The following is a 21,829-nucleotide window of genomic DNA, read 5'->3' as shown; positions in this document are numbered from 1 at the left end:
AATTCTGATGAACAGTTAAACATTAACAGTTTAAACATTAATTATAATTTAAACATTATAATTAATGTTTAAATTGTAGTTTTTACAAATATGCAATTTGTGAAAATATCTCTATGGTCATGATTCCATACCAGACAACTGAAATAGTGTAGATGGTATGAATTTCAGAATTTATTTAGACATTTTTTTCAATATCAGTTGTCGTCCTCTTAAGGCATGTTAAGGAACACTTTACCTTCGTTTATTGGTCTGGGTTCATGCCATTTTTCTTTCAGTGCTTTGTAGTTTCATCTTTGTCGTTTCAGTTCAGTTTGGAAAGCAGTTTTAACCAGTTGACTATGTTAAAATAAAACTCACTATTGATATATTCATTAATCACTTCCTTATCGTCGACGTATGGCTTCTAATAAGGATAACGTCCCCTTTTTGTTGAAATAGAAGGACTTATTATGAAATACTTACTTCGATGTAGAAGGGTTATCTTTTGACATAAAAAAAAAATCTCGTTCTGTTTTTATATTATTGCTTTCGTATCTTCTGTAACTCCTTAAATCTCAAGTGTATTTACAAGCTGCCAGCAATGCCAAGAAATCTTCTGCATAAAAGTTTCCTTCTGATAGGAAAAACTATCATTATGTTTTTATATTGCTGATTTACGAATCTTCTGTAAATTCACAAACCTACAGTGAATTTATAGACTGCCAGTCATAGCAAGAAATCTTCCTTTAAAAACATGTCCTAATTAAAAGGCCAAATTTTTGTCTGCGATAATCGTATATGGTGTTATAGTACTCAGAGTGCCTATTTCACTATATAAAAAATTAGATGCAATCAGAATCTCATCAGCTCTGTTCCACATCCAAGAATAATGATAATAATTAATAAGATTTGGAAAAACTCAAATACAGATACCAATCAAATAGTTGCAATTTAAGTCATGGTTGTGATGGGCCTTTATTTTCTCGGTAAAATAATACTTAAATAATTATATTTAAAATTTATAGAATTTCATGAGATTTATAAATCCTAACCATTATCTACACATATTTATTTGTTAAAGCTTTATTTTTTTCATGTGAGTATGAAACGAATACTATTTAAAATATTCGTAAAATTAAATAAGAATTAAATTAGAAACTGCAATGCCCTACGAACTCTAAAACATGAAAACACTTTAAATTATGAAATACGTTTCATAACATAAGGTGAATAATTTAATATTATTTTTAGGTGGAAGGCTCTTTAGTTATCCTTTACAAATTTTATGTAATTCGATGATTTTTTTGTTTTTGTTTTTCACAGCACAAAATACAAAATTAAGAATTTAATTAAGTCATTTATATAATCTGTGTTCACATTTTAAAAACTTCAAATATATTTATGCAGTTTAGTAGTATGAAGGGCGTAAAAATAATTTAATTTTTACGTTATCTAACCCATCACAATAAATTTTTAATTCCATTTCCAAATCATAAATCAATGATAATAATATGCCAGTTATTAAATCTTATTTTTATTTAAATACTATAAACGGCAACTTTTGAAAAATATATAATTATTTCTTTTAACAATTTTACAATGAATTTGTTTTACATTGTGACCTATCACAATGAATGTTCAACTTTATTTACAATTCAAAATTTAATGTTAATACAAGTATTATAGTTTATTTTTATTTAAATACAATAAAAAAGGACTTTTGGAAAATAAATAATTATTTCTTTTAATATTTTTATGTATGCATTTTCATTTTCAAAGAAAAATGAGTGTCAATAAAAGAATTATCGAAGAAGCAGAGAATTAGTGTAATATTTTTGAACATATTTAATTTATATATTTTTTTCTTTCAATCGTTTTATCTTTGATTCATTTCTTCAGAACTCTCAAGAGAAATATTACCAGGAAACATATGTTAAAAAAATAGAGAGCAGAAATTATCCATAAAAATTACTATTTCCAAATTTTTATTTCAAAAAGAGTATTTTTAAAGCTTTAAAAATTTTGAGAGAATTTTCCCCCAATCACTGGTATTTTTTTATTCCACGTTTTTATAAAACTAATACTATTTTGGAACAAATAATATTATTTTATTAAAATTCGACTTCCCATGACAGAGAGAATATTTCAAATCTAGAAATAATGAGCTTCATTATGTTGTTAAAGAATGATTATTTTTAAAGAATTCACATTAAAAATAGGGAAAAAAATGTACTTTGGAATAATCAAATATCTGTAGATTTCTGATAGTCTTCTTTTAAAAATAATAGATATCTTTAGAATGCAAAAGAAGGAAAATATTTTTCTTACTTAATTAAAAGCAATTTCAATTTTATTCCGAGTCCATAGTTAATGGCATGGTTTGTAATCCATCCTGACGGATAAACTATTTTAAAATGAATATATTATTCTGGTTCTTAAATAATTTTGACTGAATGCAAAATCAAATTTCTTTTATTTGAAGAAAGTATCAAAAAGAAGAATAATTTAATTGTTAATAAAATCATTATTTTGTTTTCTTTCGAGAAATATTTGTGTTAAGGTCTTCATACAATATGGACAGTTCTATTGTTTTAAAAAATGAATGTTACTAAAAGCCGTCATTTACACAGCATATTTAGAATTATGTCAAAATAAAAACAAAAGCCCTACTTATTGTGCATTCAAAATTTTTTTAGAATATGATGAAAATTTAAAACCATTTTAAATAACTTGAAAAATAGTCTTTTTTATATTAGTTTTTTATAAAGATGAACGCTGAAAAATACATAAAGGATATTCACCTATGTAATGGTTTAAATTTCTTTTACTAATTTTAAGATTAAAGATACACACTTTTATTAATAAAGAAAAAATGTGAGTATGTATCGGGAGTTTCCTATATAAAATAATTGTTCTATAATTATTTCAAACAAATTGATGAAAAATGGAAATTTTGAAAATGTAAAATAATGAGATAATTTTTCTTATCTATTTTTGTATTTTATGTAGAAAAAATAACTGCGGCAGCATATATATGGATTCTAATATTAAAACAAAATAACCCAATTACCTGTGAACCCAATTAATGCTTATATATTATTTTGTTATTCATAAAACTCAGATCCCCCAAAATATTTATATATTTGTATTTCCTATTGTATTTAAAAGAATCTGTAGGAGAAAAATAATGACAGAATGCAATTAGAAAAAAGAAGTAAATCTTGGAAGATAATATATTCTCATTCATAACTGAGTGCTAAAATATCGTTCATTTTTTAGAAAATAATTTAATCATTATGATTTTCAGATGACTCATCGGGATTTTAATTACCGGATTCAAGAACTATATAGCTGATTTAATAATTTTAAATGATCATTAATTTCTGGAAGCTCTTTTATATCCAATAATTAATTGTGTATCATTGCAGCTTTCCAATCAGAATATATTAGAAGCCAAATCTGTAATTGCTCCCTAGTGCAATAAAATTCGCAGAAATAGTAAGGTATTAATTATCCGGAATTTTGCGTTTCTTGGGTAATCAAAAATAATAAAAAAAAAAGATTAAGATTAAGATTTTCACTTATGTGTGGCTAATTAGAAGTTATTATTTCTTAATTATTTCTGAAGTATTTTTAGTAAAATGATACGATATCGATAAAAAGAAATATCAAACATTATCTTCAAATTAGCCATAAAGCAATTTCACTAATTTGAAGGAATTTGTAGCTGAAGTTAATGAATGGAACGAAAGCAAATTTTCTTAAACGGACTATGGAAAGCGTAGGAAAATGAATCCATGCGGTGATAAAGTTTAAAAGTCAGTCGTAAAAATAATATAGATGGCTTAGAATCGATAATGAATCTATAATTTCAATCAATGCAACCAAAAAAGCTTATAAAATCTCATAAAAGTCAACAACAAAAAATGATACGTGAACATAAATGCATGAAATAAGTATGATATTAACAATGGATAATCTTTTATTAGCCATCATTACCATCTGCTTGGCCACATGAAGCATTTCCAATGAAATGATTGTATCTTCATATACATATATCTTTCGATATATGAGGCCGCGGTGGTTTGGTGGTAAGGTCTCGGCTTGTGAACCCCAGGGTTTTAGGTTCGAGACCCGATTCCGCCGAAGAACCGTCGTGTAAGGGGGTCTGTTGCACGTTAAATCCGTCATGCCAAACATCCTCCCGCTGGTGTGGTGTGGCGTGGAGCGGGGGGGGGGGTGTCAGGTATCGTCCTCGTCATCTGACCGCGGTTCAAAATTATGAGGTCCGTCCCAAAATAGCCCTAGTGTTGCTTTACAACGGGACGTTAACATAACTAAACTAAAACACTAACATCTTTCGATATATAATAATGCTGTTCTTAAACATTAGAAATACCAGTTAACTTCTATCATCAGATGCTGCTTTTGGTGTTCTTTTGTCTCTTACTTTTAGGAATTTAATTTCAATGATTTTTCTTATTGCTCTTAGTACAGAAACAGATATCGAATATATTTATATATTACGAATCCTTCTAAATCGCCTAATACACCCCAGCATTACCCTTTCTTCTATAAAAGTTTCATGAGTAAAGAGGATTCAGATGAAAAAAGAAGCATGTTAAATGCAATAAAAAAAACTGCTGCAATAATTTTTCAGTCACCATTAATAAATCGAATGGATGCAAAATGTTTATAATATACCTACATAGTGCAAAATGTTTATAATATACCTACATATAATTTCCGCAATATGTATTTCGAGACAAAACTTCACCTATCGGTGAATTTTGGTACTAAAATTTAGCAGCATTCCTCTCTTTATCTTTTTCTAAAAGTATACATAGAATTTAGTTTCGTTTCATTAATTTCATTGATTATTGCATATTTTTGAAAGTTATTTCATAGAAATCATGTACTTCCTTCAAGTATTATATAATTGCTGAGTCATTCACTATTATCGAATGGATAAATGCAATTCATTTGAAGCAGTTTTAATGAGTTATTGATAACTGACTCTTTCTCGTCTTTCTTGCATAATCAAGCTTGAATATGCAAATTAAAACATTTGTCAAACATGGTTTTACTATAATGGAAATCTCGTTTTACTTATTGTAAATTATATATTATATTTTATTCACCTAATAAGGGAATTTCCGTGTATTTCCCATTTAAAATTTTTATAATTTCAAATCGTTCTTTTGTAAATTTTATATGTGAGTTATGACATTTATACTATCTTAAAATTCAAAAAAAAAAATCTTTACTTAATATCTTCTACTTCAAAAATACTTTAAACGTTCATTTCAATTATAAATAATAATTATAATTTGTAATTATTTATTGAAATTCATATAGTAAGAAATAAAAGAAGAACATTAATTACGCAGATTTCTGTACAACGCATTTCGATTGTAAGGATAATTTTAATCACTGTTGTAGAGACATATCTTTCAAAATATTTCTTGCATTTCAACTTAGCAATTTTTACTTGGAATCCTTCAAATGCATAATTGTAAAATGAAATAAAAATGATAAGGTAAACATCAATTTTAAATTAAGAAAAAAAAAAAACACTTAAACAAACATAAAAAGTGTTAAAATTTGATTTCACAAAATATGTTGAAATTGAATTTTAATTATTTTTTTTTAAATTATTAAAGAAAACAGTAGCATGCTTAGGTTTCATGATTCGTTTAGGTAACTCACAGAATTTTGTTTTAAAAGATTAAATCCTTCATAAAATCATTTCTTAAACATGAAAAAAGCAAAATCAAGTTAAAAATTGTTTTCTGAATGTAAGATAAAATTGTCTCATAAAAAAAAATTGCCCCCGCAGGAGGAGCTTAGAAAACGTTTTCAGCATTAGCAATTTTAAATCTTAGAGTGACGAGAAAATGAAAAACTTCAAAAGTTGCAACAGCTCTTTTGATGATTTCAGTTGAAATGTTTCTTTCAAGGAAATTTCTGTTACAGCTGTTTCAACGGCTGTTCGCGCTTTTTTTCATTGACTGGTGAACATTCAATGCGCACTAACATATTTGTTCCGTTTACTATTAACATTTCATAAAAATAGAAATTGTATATTTTTCATCTTTCTTCTTATTTATTTGCACCAGCATAATGGAAATTTCTATCTAATGTGTCAACTACATACAAAAGCGCATCTGAAAATGAAGATAATGTGTTTGATCAATTAACTACGCTTTAATTGATAAAACATTCATTGGAAATTTCCTTCTGATACATTTTTTATATTACTATTTTTCTACATAGTAGCCACAAAATAGTAATATAAAAAATGTATCAGAAGGGAATTTCCAATGACTGTTTTATCAATTAAAGTGTAGTTAATTGATCAAACACATTATCTTCGTTTTCAGATGCGCTTTTGTATGTAGTTGACACATTAGATAGAAATTTCCATTATGCTGGTGCAAATAAATAAGAAGAAAGATGAAAAATATACAATTTATATTTTTATCAAATGTTAATAGTAAACTGTATTTTTATATACATTTTTTTAACATTTTTTATATTTCTATTTTTCTACATAGTAGCACAAATCTTCCAGATTTTTTTTAAATCTCAGCACAAGCTTTTCTGTCTTTAATCATAATTTTACCAGGAATCATGATTTTGACAGGAATCTCATTTACAGTTTGGTTATATTATCACAACCTTGGGAATTGTGCACTACAAGTTGTTTTTTGTAGAATTCGGAGAAAGTGCAAGCCTTTAATGCAGGGCACAATCTATAATGTTTATGGTCCAAAATATCAAGCTAGATATGTCTCATTAATAGCGCTAATAATGTGACAGGTCTAATAATTTTCAAAACCTTTTTCTATTTACTCTGACCCTTGTCTATGTGCTATAACATTTATCTATTTGCTGAAACTTTTATCTGTTTGCTGAAACCTTTATATATTTGCTGTAATTGGAATCTTCTTTTGTGCAGAATTCCTGGTCTTCTGAAAACTGCATTAGGGCTATTAATTAATTGAATCAATTAATAGCCTGCTTTAGGGCTGATCGTTAATTAAATTAATGAGTGCGGTATTAAATCCAGTTCTTGTCAGCAGTCACCATTTCATTGAGAAACACTTTATTTGATTCTACGTAGAATTTGAGGAAAATTGAATACAAAGTCGATCGGCTTCGTTTTGTGTTTTTCACTTATTATTTTAGGAATCAATTTTCTGAGCTTTAAATTATCATGAAGTGATTTAACGGGAACTACTGATGTAATTATTTTGAAGTGACGAAAATATTATCACAAATTGAATGTATCATATTACTTCTGGAGTATTAAAGGAACCAACAGAAATATCAATCAGTAACAAAATGAAGGCGATAAAGTACTTATCCGTTCACGCGTTGGGAATAATTACAAATAGATATATAAAATTATTTGTGCGATTTCTAAAAATTCAACAAAAATAGCAATAATGTTCATCGAGTTATTTTAGAAGAAATAATCTGGATGAACTTCTCTTTTAGTTTTTCCTGGAAAAACTTAAGAGAATGCTGCAATTGGATGTTTCATTAGAACATTGAAATTCAATGACCAATACACAAATAGTACGTAGATATTATTATTAATACAACACATAGAATAATGCATTCACTATTAGATAAATGTCCTCACATTAAAGCCATTTCTTCAAATATCAATTATATCTAAAAATACTTTGTTTCATTATGCATAATTGTCCCAATGTGGTATTTGTTGTACATATTTTTTTATATTATATATAATTATTTCTATTATTTTTATATTATATCATATGTAAATATTTGCATACATTATTTTTTTATTTTGCTTTTGTTATACTTTTGGTATAAACATGAATAATATAATGATCCATTAAAAGTATAGATTTGAGATTTTAACAAGATTTTAAACGGGAGAAGGGGATACTTGATTAAATGAAATTTCCTAATAAAAAGATACGATGACAAAGATAATGAAAAATTCTATTTTTGTAATTTTAGGCATTTTTAATAAAACATAGCTTGATAAATAAAATTTAAATTTAATTATTTAATGAAATGGAATAATTTGAAAGCCAAACAACATGCAAATTAATACACGCATACAAGACCTTATATTTTTTTGTACACATAACACCAGATTACCTTAGAGTTTTAAGTATTTCAATGGACCATTTTATCAAATTTCACGTTATTGTTAATTTCGATCTTCCTCCATCTTTTCTTTAGTATATGAGAACAAAATGTGGGTGTTTGTTTAATGCATGTTATTTTAGGAAACATAACTGGCCCACGTGAAAATATGTTAAATATGTTCAATTTTCTTTCTAAATTTTTCCCAAAAGTAATATTGTTCTCCAATTTATGTTTCATTGATTTTATATTGAGTATAATCTTAATTCATTTCTTTCAAACCTGAAAAAAAAGGAATAATTAAAAAAATGAATCATATTACAAATATATTAATTTTTAAGTTTCAATAAAATACAATGTTAAAAACTAAAGTTATGAATTTCATATCAGTAGTTAGATAAAAGAAAAACTTTCTGCAATTTAATAATAAAACATTTAAAGTTCAGCGAAAACCATCATACTAACAAATTACACACAAAAAAAAGATATTGCATTTTTAAATATTTTTATGAAACCGAATCCAATAATATTTTAAGAGACAAAAAAACATACGAAGTAACACTGTTTTTTTAAGTCTTTTAGCAAAATTAATAATAATACAAACTGAAATATATGGCCCTCAAAATAATATTTACGTGCAGATGCATCTAAATTAATGTTAAATAGATTGATTTTCTAAATATAAATGATAATTTCAAGATTTCAAGATTTAAATTTTAGAAAAATTAAAAGCATTAATAGCATATTGCATTGTTAAATTCACAACATCTTCGAATAATAAAACAATTATATATTTTGTGCAAACATCTGATGGTATTCGCAAGATAACTCAGGGTAAAAATGTGCCGTGAAGGGAAAAACTTATGAATTCATTTATAGAAAAGGAAAAAGGAAAAATAATGACAATCTGTGTATTTGTCTGGCTTTATCAATTTATAAACCATTAAAATAAACTGCGTGCCAGATTAAAATTGCACCAATCAACGTAAACTATTAATAAAATGAACTATTAAATTCACATATACTAACATTTTTACAGTATGCACTTTCGATGATGAAGATAAAATGGCCGAGAGCTATCAATTGTAAGCAGCAAACAGAAATGTTCTACAAGATCATAATAGTAGAATGACATTTAAAAGGAAATGAAAACAAGAATGTTAAATTTCATGTGTGTAAAACTATCCATTTATTCAATTATTTACCCTCGTCAATAATTTAACATCCCACCTCTAAATATAAAAAAGAAAAAAAAATCTTGATTTTAAAAGTAATGCATCGTTATCTGATGAAAATGGGAAAATGTGAAACATTTTTCAGTTATACTACTATCAAATCGAACAATTCGTAAATCAGAAAAAAAAAAAATAAACCGTGCACCGTGAAGCTTATTTAGAAGGAACAAACATATAACTAGCAAGATAAATACTTGTAACGTTATGTTTGGTTAAGTGCCTATTCCACAAATTCATGTTTCTTTAAAAACAGTAATAAGAGGTCGAGCGAAATATATTTGAAATGGAAAGAAATAATTTATTCTTTACTACTATGAACGAAATAACAATCCATGCATGAAATTCGCCGAATGCATTAATGAGTGTTTCTGTCTTTGTTTTTTTTTTATCCTCGAGGCTTGAAATGCCTCTTCAAACAAACTGTTGAATTCCTGGAGTACTACAATTTAAACTTAACAAACAAATAAACAGTTGTTAATTTGAGATATCATCTTCAAGAAATTCAAAAAAAAAATATTTATAATATTATCTATTCAAATTTTGAAAGAGTTGTTAAAATTGAAAATATATAAATAGCTTCTATCGAATGCAACATTCGAAAGTTCAATTTTGGTTTAGTGATAAAAAGGTTTCTTTATTTTGTAATACTAATCTGAAATATTTCTTATAATATTTTTAATTGCAAAATAATCAAATATTATACTGAATATAAACGTTTATGTTTATAATTAGGTTTAAAATGTTTTAAATATTCTGCAGGTAATTCCCAATAAAATTGTTTTACAAATTTCATGAATTTAAAGTAAATAAAAAAATAAATTAAATTAAATTAAAAAAAGTTAAATAAAAAAAAAACATTTAAATAAAAAATAATATTTTATGTCTTCTACCTGAGAATTTCTTTAACGCATATCTTTCAGTGTGAGCGAAATGTTCAAGTGTCACTTGCAGTTCTGTGTTTCAAAAAATACAAAGTTATCTAAAATGTTAATACAATAACTTCTGAGGTTGTAGGCACGCGATTTATTAGAAAAATGTATGAGAAAATCGAATGTAGAAAGAAAAAAAATATTGTTAAAATTTGCAATATTATGGACTAATAATGATATCACATGTCTGATTTTGATGCATATTTGAATTTTATGAAATAGCCTAATTTAATTTCTGCTATATAATTGGTTTCATATTCGGAGGATCTAAGAATTCTGGAAACAGGACCTTTAAGATTCATTATGTGTGAATTTGTTCCATGCACATCTTTCACTATAAGTAAAATACTCAACTTTTAATGATGTGGATATTTTGAAACTGGGGAACATTTTCAAGTCAATGGATTTTTTGAAACTGCAAGGCTAGGCTTCAAATAACTAGTGGAGTATTAAAAATGAAAAATAATATCACACTCAATCGAAAGTATAAATTTAGCATAATGAGTTACTCTATGGTAATAAAATAACAGAATAACTAAATTTATATTATGTGACAGTTTATAAAAGATTTATATCTGATAAATAGTCCAAAATAATATTTTCAATCCGCTATAGAATTGTATGAATGTATTAAAAAAAATACAATTTAATATTTTCTGATACATATCTCAATACAATTTCTAGTTTATATGAATTCGTATAAAAACGAACGCTATATAACACAGTGATTTATTCGAAGATTACCGAGTTTAGCTGAATAACCAATGTTACATTGAGTAAAATATTATAAAAACAGCTCCATCGATGTAACACTTCTTAGAATAGTACAGTACCCATTTCTGTAACGATCCATCTCCTTTGTTAGGATCTGGTGTATTTGGGCTGTTCAATATTCCAATAGGAAATAAAAGTTATTGCTATCGAATGAATAAATCTGGCAGTGTATCGGAAAAAGAGTGAAATGCTCATTTATCATCAGGTTGTAAAACTTTCCACTACTGCAACACATCAACGATTTTCTAGTTACCGATTAACATATATTTTCAGGTTTATTTTACGTGTATTATACTAATTAGCATCCAAATGACTAATTTTCTAAAATTAGTTAATGCATTTTTAACAATTAGCAAGTAGATTTTGTTTGAGAAATTTTTTTGCGCTTACCAAATGCCGATGTGAATCAAAAAAATGATTGTGTGCCCTTTTGTTAGATTTTTGACACATAGGTAAGGATAGCTCAATTTTTTAACTTAGTTTAGTTATATTGCCGCCCAATTTTAACTTAACTTTTTAAAAACGAGTAAATATAAGCTCATTTATAAATTCATAAATTTTAATTTCACTCAAAGCAGAATAGGTAATAAATTAGAAATTGGGGATGCTGCATAAAAGATAAGTCATATTACTGACTCTCCGACACGCCCGAAGTCACACGGATAAATAATACTGAATGATCGGATTGCCGAAGCAGCAACACTGGCGGGAACTATTTAAGTACTAAGGACTATCACCGAACACGGTACAACCTCTCCCTAAGAAAGTACGTTCCGTCACCGATGGGAAGAGCCAAACTCCCATCTTTTCGTGTACCTTCCCGGATGGCGAGCCAACCACCATGCCAGAAGCTTCTCTTCCTCATTTCGACGTACCCCCGGGGGATGCGTAAGATAAATCAGAAGCATCAAAATCATAAAAAAATAATAGTTCTTAAATTTAAATTTTATATTATCACATTTTGAAATATTTTCCCAGTAGGCAAAGAAAATAAAGTTTGTATGTTTTAAAATTTTTGAAGCTTGTTAAATTAATGTCTACTTTGATGTTACACAAGGGCTGATAACAATAAACTATTGTACCATTGAACCTTGTGTGAATGTTATGCTGACTCAAGGTCCAACAATTCATAATCTATATAAATATGATGTAACACAAGCATGTATCAATTCTTTTTGATTAACTTGACAATGAATAATGGTTTATGTGGCTTTATTATCTATTTATTCGAATTTTTTCAGTTCTTTTCTTCGATTAAAAAGCTTCACAGATTCATTTCCTGCTAAACTATGGTTATTATACCTAGATCCTAATAATACGGTTTCTTCTACTTTGTAACCGAGACATTGTTTCATAATTTTTTCCTCTTAGCAATTCTTTATTATTTGACTCTCGAGGATATAAGAACAAGAAGCGTTAACATGGATCCGATGAAAAAAACCAATGGTTCAGAAAAGAGTAGTTTGATGAAATAACGGGCTATCTCATTTTATGTATCAATTTTAGCATTTAATATTACCCTAGAAATATTTTATGCCACCATTCAGTGGAATACCGTTATTCGTCTTATAATCGTATGCAAGAATAATTCCATAAATCTTAAGATGCCTAAAACCATCTCTTTAAATAAATACTGCAAAATTGAGGGTATCATTCGACATATAGCTTATTAAAAGTGCAGAAAAGTTATAAAATAAATAGATCAAAGATAAATAATACTTATATGAATAAAAATGGTAATAAATGTGTCTTATATGGGGAAAAACGAAATTTTATGCTTTATGATTATGTATGCAAAACTGGTGGTTCCGAAAATTCGTGAAAGGCATTACACAAGTATATAAAGCCAAACATATAATATATATAATGCCAAGCTATGAAAATATATTACGACATTGTAGATCAGATTATATTCGAGATTTTATACAACAGTCGCATTTGATCAATAGACATGAAAGATATATCAGTAAGCTTTAGTAAATTTATCGATTACACAATAATGGAATAACTTTTGGAAGATAAGTCAATTTACGAGACGAATGATAATAAAAAGGAAAGTAGCACAAAATACAAAAGTTATCGATCGCTGACCGAGCAAGTTAAACCATTGCTATTCTACTCAAGAAATTATAGGCCATTACATGTCGTAACGATATTTGAGGTTATAGGTTCTATTTCTCTGTTCATAAATTGTGGGATTACAAGCAAAATGGGTATCGAGAAGTAAATGGAGAGTAAAATTATTTCGATAAATACATATACATTATAATGAAAAAAAATAACAGTATATTTATCTATTCTTGTAATGTAAAAATATCTTAACTTTTTTTTTATTAAAAATCATTTTGACTCTAAAATTATAATTAGAAGAATAAAATGTGAAGGAAGCATTGTATGAAAAGTTTTGTGCAAGAACAATTTTCTAAGAACTAGTACTTATAGAAAGTTCGTCTTACAGGGCTAGAACATATATATATATATATATATATATTGGATTTATATCAATAGATTTCAGAATTTGAAAAATGTGTTAACATTAAGAATTATTGTAGGAAAAAGAATTATTGTAAATTATTGTAAAATTGTGATTTAAAAAAATGAAAAAAATAATTATTATTGTAAATTATTGTAAGAAAATAAATTTTGAGTAACTAAAAATATATGTTTACATAATATTCCAAAAAAATTAATATTTCTTGATTACGAAACGATAAAAGAAAGATAAAATTTAAGATAATAAAAAAAATAAGAAAGATTATGTTTAAAGACAGAATGATGCCGTTAAAAAATGAATTTTCTGAACTCTGAATTTTCTGAAATGAATTTTCTGAACTATATATATATATATATATATATATATATATATATATATATATATTGCGAAATCTCTTTGAATTTAAAGAATCCTATAAGCAAAAATAACTGTAAACTTCTATCATATGCTTTCGATCTCAAAAGCATTTTAATATTTTAATTTAGAGAATGTGAGCTTAATATAGAACTCTGAATTTAAAATGTGTATAAGAAATGCGAAGTTATATATGATCAACCCAGCTTTTTTCAGTGATTTTTTCATACTAATAACAGACAAAATTACTCATTTTTTGAAAAATGTTTTCATATGTTTAATATAATATGCAAATGCATCTTTGAAACTAATTTGTAAATACATCATATCCGTATTCTTTAAAAATGCCAAGATAAAATAAAATGGTTTAATATTTTATTCAACGTATTATATGTCAATTTTATTTTTAACCTGCATAATATAGAAAGTAAAGTTGGAAACATAATTTATAGAACTTTCCAGTGTTCTTTTCAAAAATATAAAGCTGTATTATATTTTCAGATTGAAATTACAAAATATCTACTACCATAGAGACGATAGCTATAAGCTTTGTTGTTGTTATTGCTGTTTATAAAATCATTTTAAATTAAATTAATTTCTCCTTCTATAGATTTTCAACTTGTGTTTTGCTGAAATAAATGCATATTATGCAACGATAAGTTCATTATTTCCTAAAATATGAACGTCTTGTTTGGAATATAAATATAATTACTTTCTCATATTTAAGGTAATAACACAATGTGGTTTTATTATTTTAATTTTATACTTTTTTTTTAAAATTATGTTTATTTATTAAAGCACAAAATAATGGATTTAAACTTTAAATATAATGTATAATATTAAAATCCCATTTTGAAACAACACAAATGCTTCCTTTGGAAGGATAAGTACCTCTCCCTCGCGTGCACGTTTATATAGTCTCTGAAATTGGGTGCAAAAGTCTTTGGTAAGATTTCGGATATTAGCTCCTAATAGAGTATCGATAATATTCTTGTATATTCGGGGGGTTTAATTTTTATTTCTCCGAATTCACAAATTTCATCACCAGCCACCATTAGTGAAATGGTCGCAAAGCTTAAGAGCTCATTGAATGTCATCCATTAAAATATTTTCAAAACTCTCTTCCTTATTATAAGACAAAATGCAGATGGAAATCATATTACATATTTATAAAGATATGTTAAAAGCAGCAGATTTGGAAACAAATTATTTTATTTTAGCTTTTCATTGAAAACCATATATTTGTGAATGGTGAGTTTTATTTTTTTAATTAAATGCAGTAGAAAACAAAGCGAAAAGTAACAATCATTAGAAAGAGGGAGAGAGAGAATGATTTCTGAGTATTAAGAAGGATAAATGCTGTTAAGGATAAAAAAATAGACTTCTTAGCTTAAACAAGCTGAAAATTGCTAGTGTAAGCAAAGTATTTTTCCATTTTGTAATATTTTCTCTTCTCCTTTATATAATTTACCAATTATTTTGTTCAATCAAGTTTTCAAAGTATGTTATTACTTTTATAGCAGTTTCTGTCATCTGTACTTTTTGATTAATATACGCTACATGACTTTCTAAAATTTAAAAAGTGAATTTTCTCATAAATTAATCAATATAAGCTATCTTTTTTAATGATGAAAGGGAAATTCGTCCAACTACAAACATGTGCAGAGAATTTTAATAAAAAAAATTGAATCTTATAATTGAATTAAAAAATTATCAAAACGGATCTTATTTTTTTTTTAAATAAATGGCATTGATAGTAATTAAGTAATGAGGCAACCTAAAGTAATTAAAATTAATTAACACAATAATGGTTAAACTTATGAACTCGATTTTGATGTTGATGATTATCCGAAATAGAAAAATATGATAATCATTACTCGTTGTTTACACATTTGATGGTGTTTTAATTACTGGCAAATTTATTACCCTTTTAACGGAACTCATTAAATAAGTGAGGGACAGAATTCATGATGGAGTAGCATGATTTTTTCTCGTATTTAAAAGCAATAATCATTCACGTTACATCTGTATTTTTTTATGAATCTGATTATCACATCCATTTAATGAAACTATTAAAAAAATACATTAAAGTAATTACAGGCTCATGCATTTATGATATTAAATCAATAAGTTTTATCGCAGATGCATTCATATTTTTAATGGTGCATTGTAAATTGTATTAATTTGTTGAATATATGAAAAAGTTATAATTTTGTCCGGGAAAATTAGTTAATAAACAGTTATCTAAACTATCCACCAAGGTTAGATATCTGGAAAAATAGTGCATTTAACAAAATTTATCGGTATTTAATAAATTATATAATACTACAACTTTAAAACGAAAATAGATTTTACAAAAATTTGATGGATTAATATTATTTATAATAAATTTTGATAGATTTATATGGTATTTTGGATAAAATTAAATGAATCAATATATGAGTGGATTGAATTCCATGGAATAATCATTAAACGATAAATGTTATTTTTAGGTATAACAACATTATTTAGGATAAAAATTTAATAAAATTTCGCATTTTATGCTTTACCAGTTATGATAAGATTCGCAATTTCTTCTAAAGTCTCGATGATTTATGATGTTTTAAGCAGCATGAATGTTTGTTTCATGTTTCATGTTCATAAACATTTCCAGATTTTTTGAAAGTATTTATTGCCTTTGAAAATTATAATAAAATAAATCAAAGTATCTGTACGACGATTTACTGTTTGAGTAAAACATTAAGAATTGTGACATAATCATTCATATTTTTAATGGTGCATTGCAAATTGTGCTAATTTGTTACATATATGAAAAATATATGGTTTTGTCCCGGAAGATTATTTAATAAATTGTTATCTAAACTATATACAAAGATTAGTTATGTTGAAAAAAGGTACATTTAATAACAATTATCGGATTACAGTTATGTAATATTACGGCTTTAAAATGAAAATAGAGTTTTCAAAAGTTTAATAGATTTCTATGATTTATAAAACTTTATAGTTTTCTAGGATATTTTTGATAAAATTCAATGATTGGATAACCATTAAACAGTAAATGTTATTTTTAGAATAAATCAAAGCTTGACATTATTTGCGTTACCAATTATGATATGATTTACAGTTTCATCTAACGTCTAAATAATTTCTGATGTTGTAGGCAACGTGACTGTTTGTTTCATGTTTCATATTCACAAATAATTTCTCACAATTAATTTCCAAAATTTTTGAAAGTATTTATTGCCTTTGAAAATTATATTAAAATATATCAAAGTACCTGTACGAAGATTTATTGTCTGAGTAAATCATTAAGAATTATATCATAAACTTAACATTTAATAGTTAAAGTTTCAAACAAAATGTCAGATAAAAGTCACATAATTGTTATAATTCACTATCAAACTCACGCAGCTTAAAAGAATATTCATAATTCATCATTTCATCTAATGTCTAGATGATTTATGATGTTTTAGGCAAATTAATGTTTGTTTCATGTTTCATGTTCACAAATAATTTCCAAATTTTTTGGAAGTATTCCTTGTTTTTGAAAATATTATTAAAGTATGACAAAGTACCAAAGATTTTTTGTTTGAGAAAAGCATTAAGTTTTATGCAATAAACATAACAATTAATAGTTAAAAGCTTCAAACAAAATGTCAGATAAAAGTCACGTAATGTTATAATTCACTATCAAACTTGCGCAGCTTAAAAGAATATTCATAAAAAGCTTTTTCTTAGATTCGAGGAAAATAGGTTATATTCGGCATATAGTATTAAATAAAGTAGCATATAGTATTAGTATTAGTATAGTATTAGTATAAGTATTAGTATTAATATAGTATTAGCATATTGTATTAGTATTAGTACAGCTTAGTATTAAATGAAGTAGCAATATAATGTGTTTTTCCCAATTATAGGAAAATATCAAGCGATAAGAAAGGAAAATTTAACATGTTTAAATTACTTACAAATGAAAAAAAAATCATGTAATGATAAATTGAAACATATATGGTCTTGCAATTGTAAGGTGAGAAATCAAATAATCTAGATACAAGACAGGGTGTTTTAGGCAACATTTGAATAATTATAAAATGATAACGGGTAATTTCATAATATAGAACAATTTGGCGAGTTTTTTAAAAATATATCATAAATAAGATCCTGTGTTTCCTCTATCTTCATTTATATTTTAGTATTAGGTCCGTGCATTATGCTGACTTTCAAAGTATATGCAAATTATTATTTTTACTTAAAAGTATTGAAAATATTACCATAATTTAGAAAAAAAGTTGCTTATGTCGAAAGGAAAATGACACTACACATAATATATGGATAAAATAAGAAACAAAAGTATGCATATATAAAATATTTGTGTTTTATTGTCGTTTAAATGTACTTTACTATTATTTACAGTGGTTCTACAATTTTATGAGATTCAACTATTCGACGAATTCGTCTTACGTGGCAACATGGCTGTTATCCACTGTCCGATTCCAAATTACGTCAGTGATTACGTCAAGGTAACTTCATGGGAGAGGATGGATGGTTTCCTTATCAGTCCCAGCATAGTAAGCGGTACGTACAATTAATGTTTACAAGCATCAAATTTGGTTAGAACAAGCTTATTTACAGGTTTAACTTTAGAGTAATTTACCGGGTGTAACTTCGCAAGTTCTAAATAATTTTCAGTTTAATGCTAATATTAATATGCGATAATGTTGTTAAGGATTTTGTATGAGAGTTTATAGATGTTGAACGATAAATAAAGATTATTATAGTATTTATAAAATATAAGTGAGAAATTAAGAGAAAACAATAAAAGATAAAATAAAAATTAGTTACATATGAAATAAAAACAAGCTGAAATTCAACATCTCCATATAAATTTTATATGAAATATGCGCTGTAGCGAAGGTTCGAACGAAGTCAACAATTTTTAATTTCATAAACACGTAATGTACCAAATTCTTTTAGAATTTCAATTTCAGTTTAAAGTGTATCATACCAAATCTATTTCATTTTAACATTATATATATATTTTTTTTTTACTAAGTATTTATCTTTCCTGTTAAATTTTTATATCAGAAAGAATAATAAAATCAGCAATGAAGAATGGAATGTTATATAAGAAACAATACAAAATGCATTTGCTTAGCACTAATATTATCTTAATTAAAAGGGATATGCTACTGCACTAGAAACCTTGCTCTCAAAAATTTGAATAACCGGCTACTGATTTTTAAAACAGCCATCTCTATTCTTCTGACAGCCGTCCCTATAAATAAAAGAAAATCTCACCCAAAATTTCGCAATTTAAGATTTTCGGATAATGTTATTCACCATTCAATGTACTTGGACCTCCTTTTATATAAGTGGACAATATTTAACCGCTATTTCAGTTCAGTGCTGTTGAATTGTTTTTGTCAAAAACATATGTTTTAAATCTAATAAACCAGTTCACAGTATAAATAATCATACTATTATAAGAAACTTAATTTCACATTTCTAAATTTATAGGTATTAATTATTTGTAAATTGAATGAGTATGATTCGAATATTTCACTGAAGAAATTTGCATTACAATATCCATGTCTTAAATGCACAAGACATTAGAATGATCATATTGGTTATCAATATATTTTCATGAATAAACATTTATAAACGTATTAAATTTGTATTATAATTCTCTTAAATCTTTGAAATCCAATTTATTTCATATCTCATGAACATTGCGTGATTTAACTGAAACTGGACGATCAATGAAGTTATAATTTTTCATAGTCAGCTCAAGCATATCTATGAAATATTGTTTCGTTTAGTGCTAAAACTTAAAACAGAGAGATATTTGATATAATATACTGTTTTTCACCATTTTTTTTTTTTTTTTGTAAACCAATAAATTAACAACATTTTGTACTTTGCTAAAATTTAAAAATTTCGAACTTAGGTCATCCTTGTTTCTGACAAATATTCACTGAAAACTAAAATGAAATTTCTAACTTAATCAAAAATTTATTAAATAAAGGCTAAAAAAATAGAGAGGCATTAGCTACGAGAAAAGTCATATTTATTCTATTACTTACGATACTTATTATAGATAATATTACTTATTATAGATAATATTTGAAATAGAGAGATGATTTAAGCTTGGAATAATTGTATGTGCAAACTTTAATCCAGATTAACATTTACCTTAATTATATTTTAATATTATTTGAATTTCATTAATTTCACTTGCAGTTTTTAAATTATTGTTGAAATATTAAATAGGTTCAATTAATGAAATGAGCAAAAATAAATAATCATTATGTAATAAATTAGAAAATATTACATAGTTAAATTATATTCAAATTTACAGTTTATAATGGGGAAAGCGAAAATGACTTTTTTTATTTTTTGGCATTCAATATTGTCGAAGGATAATGAAACGGTTTATGCTAAATTTAAATATGAATAAAAAATTAAAATTTACAAAATTGAAAATGGAATATTTAAAACAAATTATATACGTGAAAAATGCTAATTGCATTGAATAATCCGAAAAAAAAATTATGATCTTTCATTTTGCCAAAAATATTACCATATTTTCCAAACTTTGTAAAGATAAAGAAAATACGAATAAATTCTTGTTATTATGTTAGTTGACATTTCGTTGTATGATGAATTTTATAAAAATATATTTCCTGTTAAACCCCAAGCAGTAAAAGTTGTAGCACTATTTGAGCCCAGCTACATGCTAATATCTTTCTATGGATATTTTTCTTCAATGTGCGAGCAGGTGTTGCTGAAAGATCCTAGGTCTTTTTTTATGGAAATATTAAATTTTACATTTATGTATAGGAAACAGTTTTTCTTCTTGCAAAAATATTCATGAGAATATTTTTTTTCTATTTTTATGCATTATATATTCTTTAGAAAAGTGTTCCTTGACACAACTGCACTTAGAATTCTTTTTTTTCTTCTTAAAAAATTTGTTTGAATTACATGTGAAATTATGATTAACACTATGAAAGTGGATAATTTATAGAAATAAAAAAATGAATATGTAATTTAAAGAAAAGCTAATTTATTAATGAGAATTGAAATAGGAAAAAGGAAATCATTTATTAGGTGAAAATGTTTAATGGATTTGTTGAATGAATTTCGAAAATAACACATTTTAAAACTATTATATAAATTGAAAATGAATGGCAGCATCTATAAATTTGTTGTAAGTTTTCGTACTCACTAAATAAATAGATTTTTTTTCATTAATTTCATTTATATCAATTTTTTTTTCTTCATCTAGAAATGATTTGCAAATTCTTCCGAAAATATTCATTTAATTTTTTGACTTTCTAAACTTCTTATATTTTCTATTTATTGATTGAATAAGAAAAATTGCATCAAAATCATAGATATTTCTATTTGTTTTCAATTTATATAATAAGTTTAAAAATGCGCTTTGTTTACTGATAAGGAAAATTAAAGAAAGTTAAAGTTCAATGATAATACCCCCTTCTTTGTTACATATAGAAAAAGTTAATATCAGTTAACTACCACATTTTTTTTAATTCATTACTTATTTAGTTGCATTTCTCAATTTGAAATATTCAATTAAAATTAAAATTTATCTCAGAAATTTCTGCAATTTCCAAGTTGAAAAATCAATAAAATCTATCTGCATATAATCGAGCCATAAAATTTATTAGTTCTAAAACAGATGTATAACAGAAAATAATTTAAAAATTCGTTAGTATGATTTCTGTATCTGAATAGATTACCAACTATTTTCTGTAACCTGTACAGATTTCATTTTGTTTTCAAAATAAAATATATAAAAAAAATGGTAAAATAAATTAGCAATGTAAACATGTTGTGTGTTGCAAAATATGTTACCTAATGAATTTTAAAATAAATATTGAAATCACAATGGAATAAAGTTATTTTATCTA

General features: G+C 25.7%; 1 protein-coding gene across 4 annotated transcripts in view; it reads left to right on the top strand.

The window, feature by feature from the left end:
- LOC129981662 (cell adhesion molecule Dscam2-like) overlaps window positions 1–21,829 on the top strand; it is a 391,964-nt gene that overhangs the window by 147,121 nt on the left and 223,014 nt on the right. For all 4 annotated transcript variants that reach the window (XM_056092595.1, XM_056092594.1, XM_056092593.1 and 1 more), the window contains one exon: window positions 18,309–18,470. In XM_056092595.1, the coding sequence (XP_055948570.1) occupies window positions 18,309–18,470 (162 nt within the window). The remainder of the gene's footprint in view (window positions 1–18,308; window positions 18,471–21,829) is intronic.

This window comes from Argiope bruennichi, chromosome 8, assembly GCF_947563725.1.
Source record: "Argiope bruennichi chromosome 8, qqArgBrue1.1, whole genome shotgun sequence".
In the NCBI taxonomy this organism is placed as follows: domain Eukaryota; kingdom Metazoa; phylum Arthropoda; class Arachnida; order Araneae; family Araneidae; genus Argiope; species Argiope bruennichi.
Note: the sequence above shows the minus strand (reverse complement) of the source record. Positions and strands in the feature narration are given on the sequence as shown.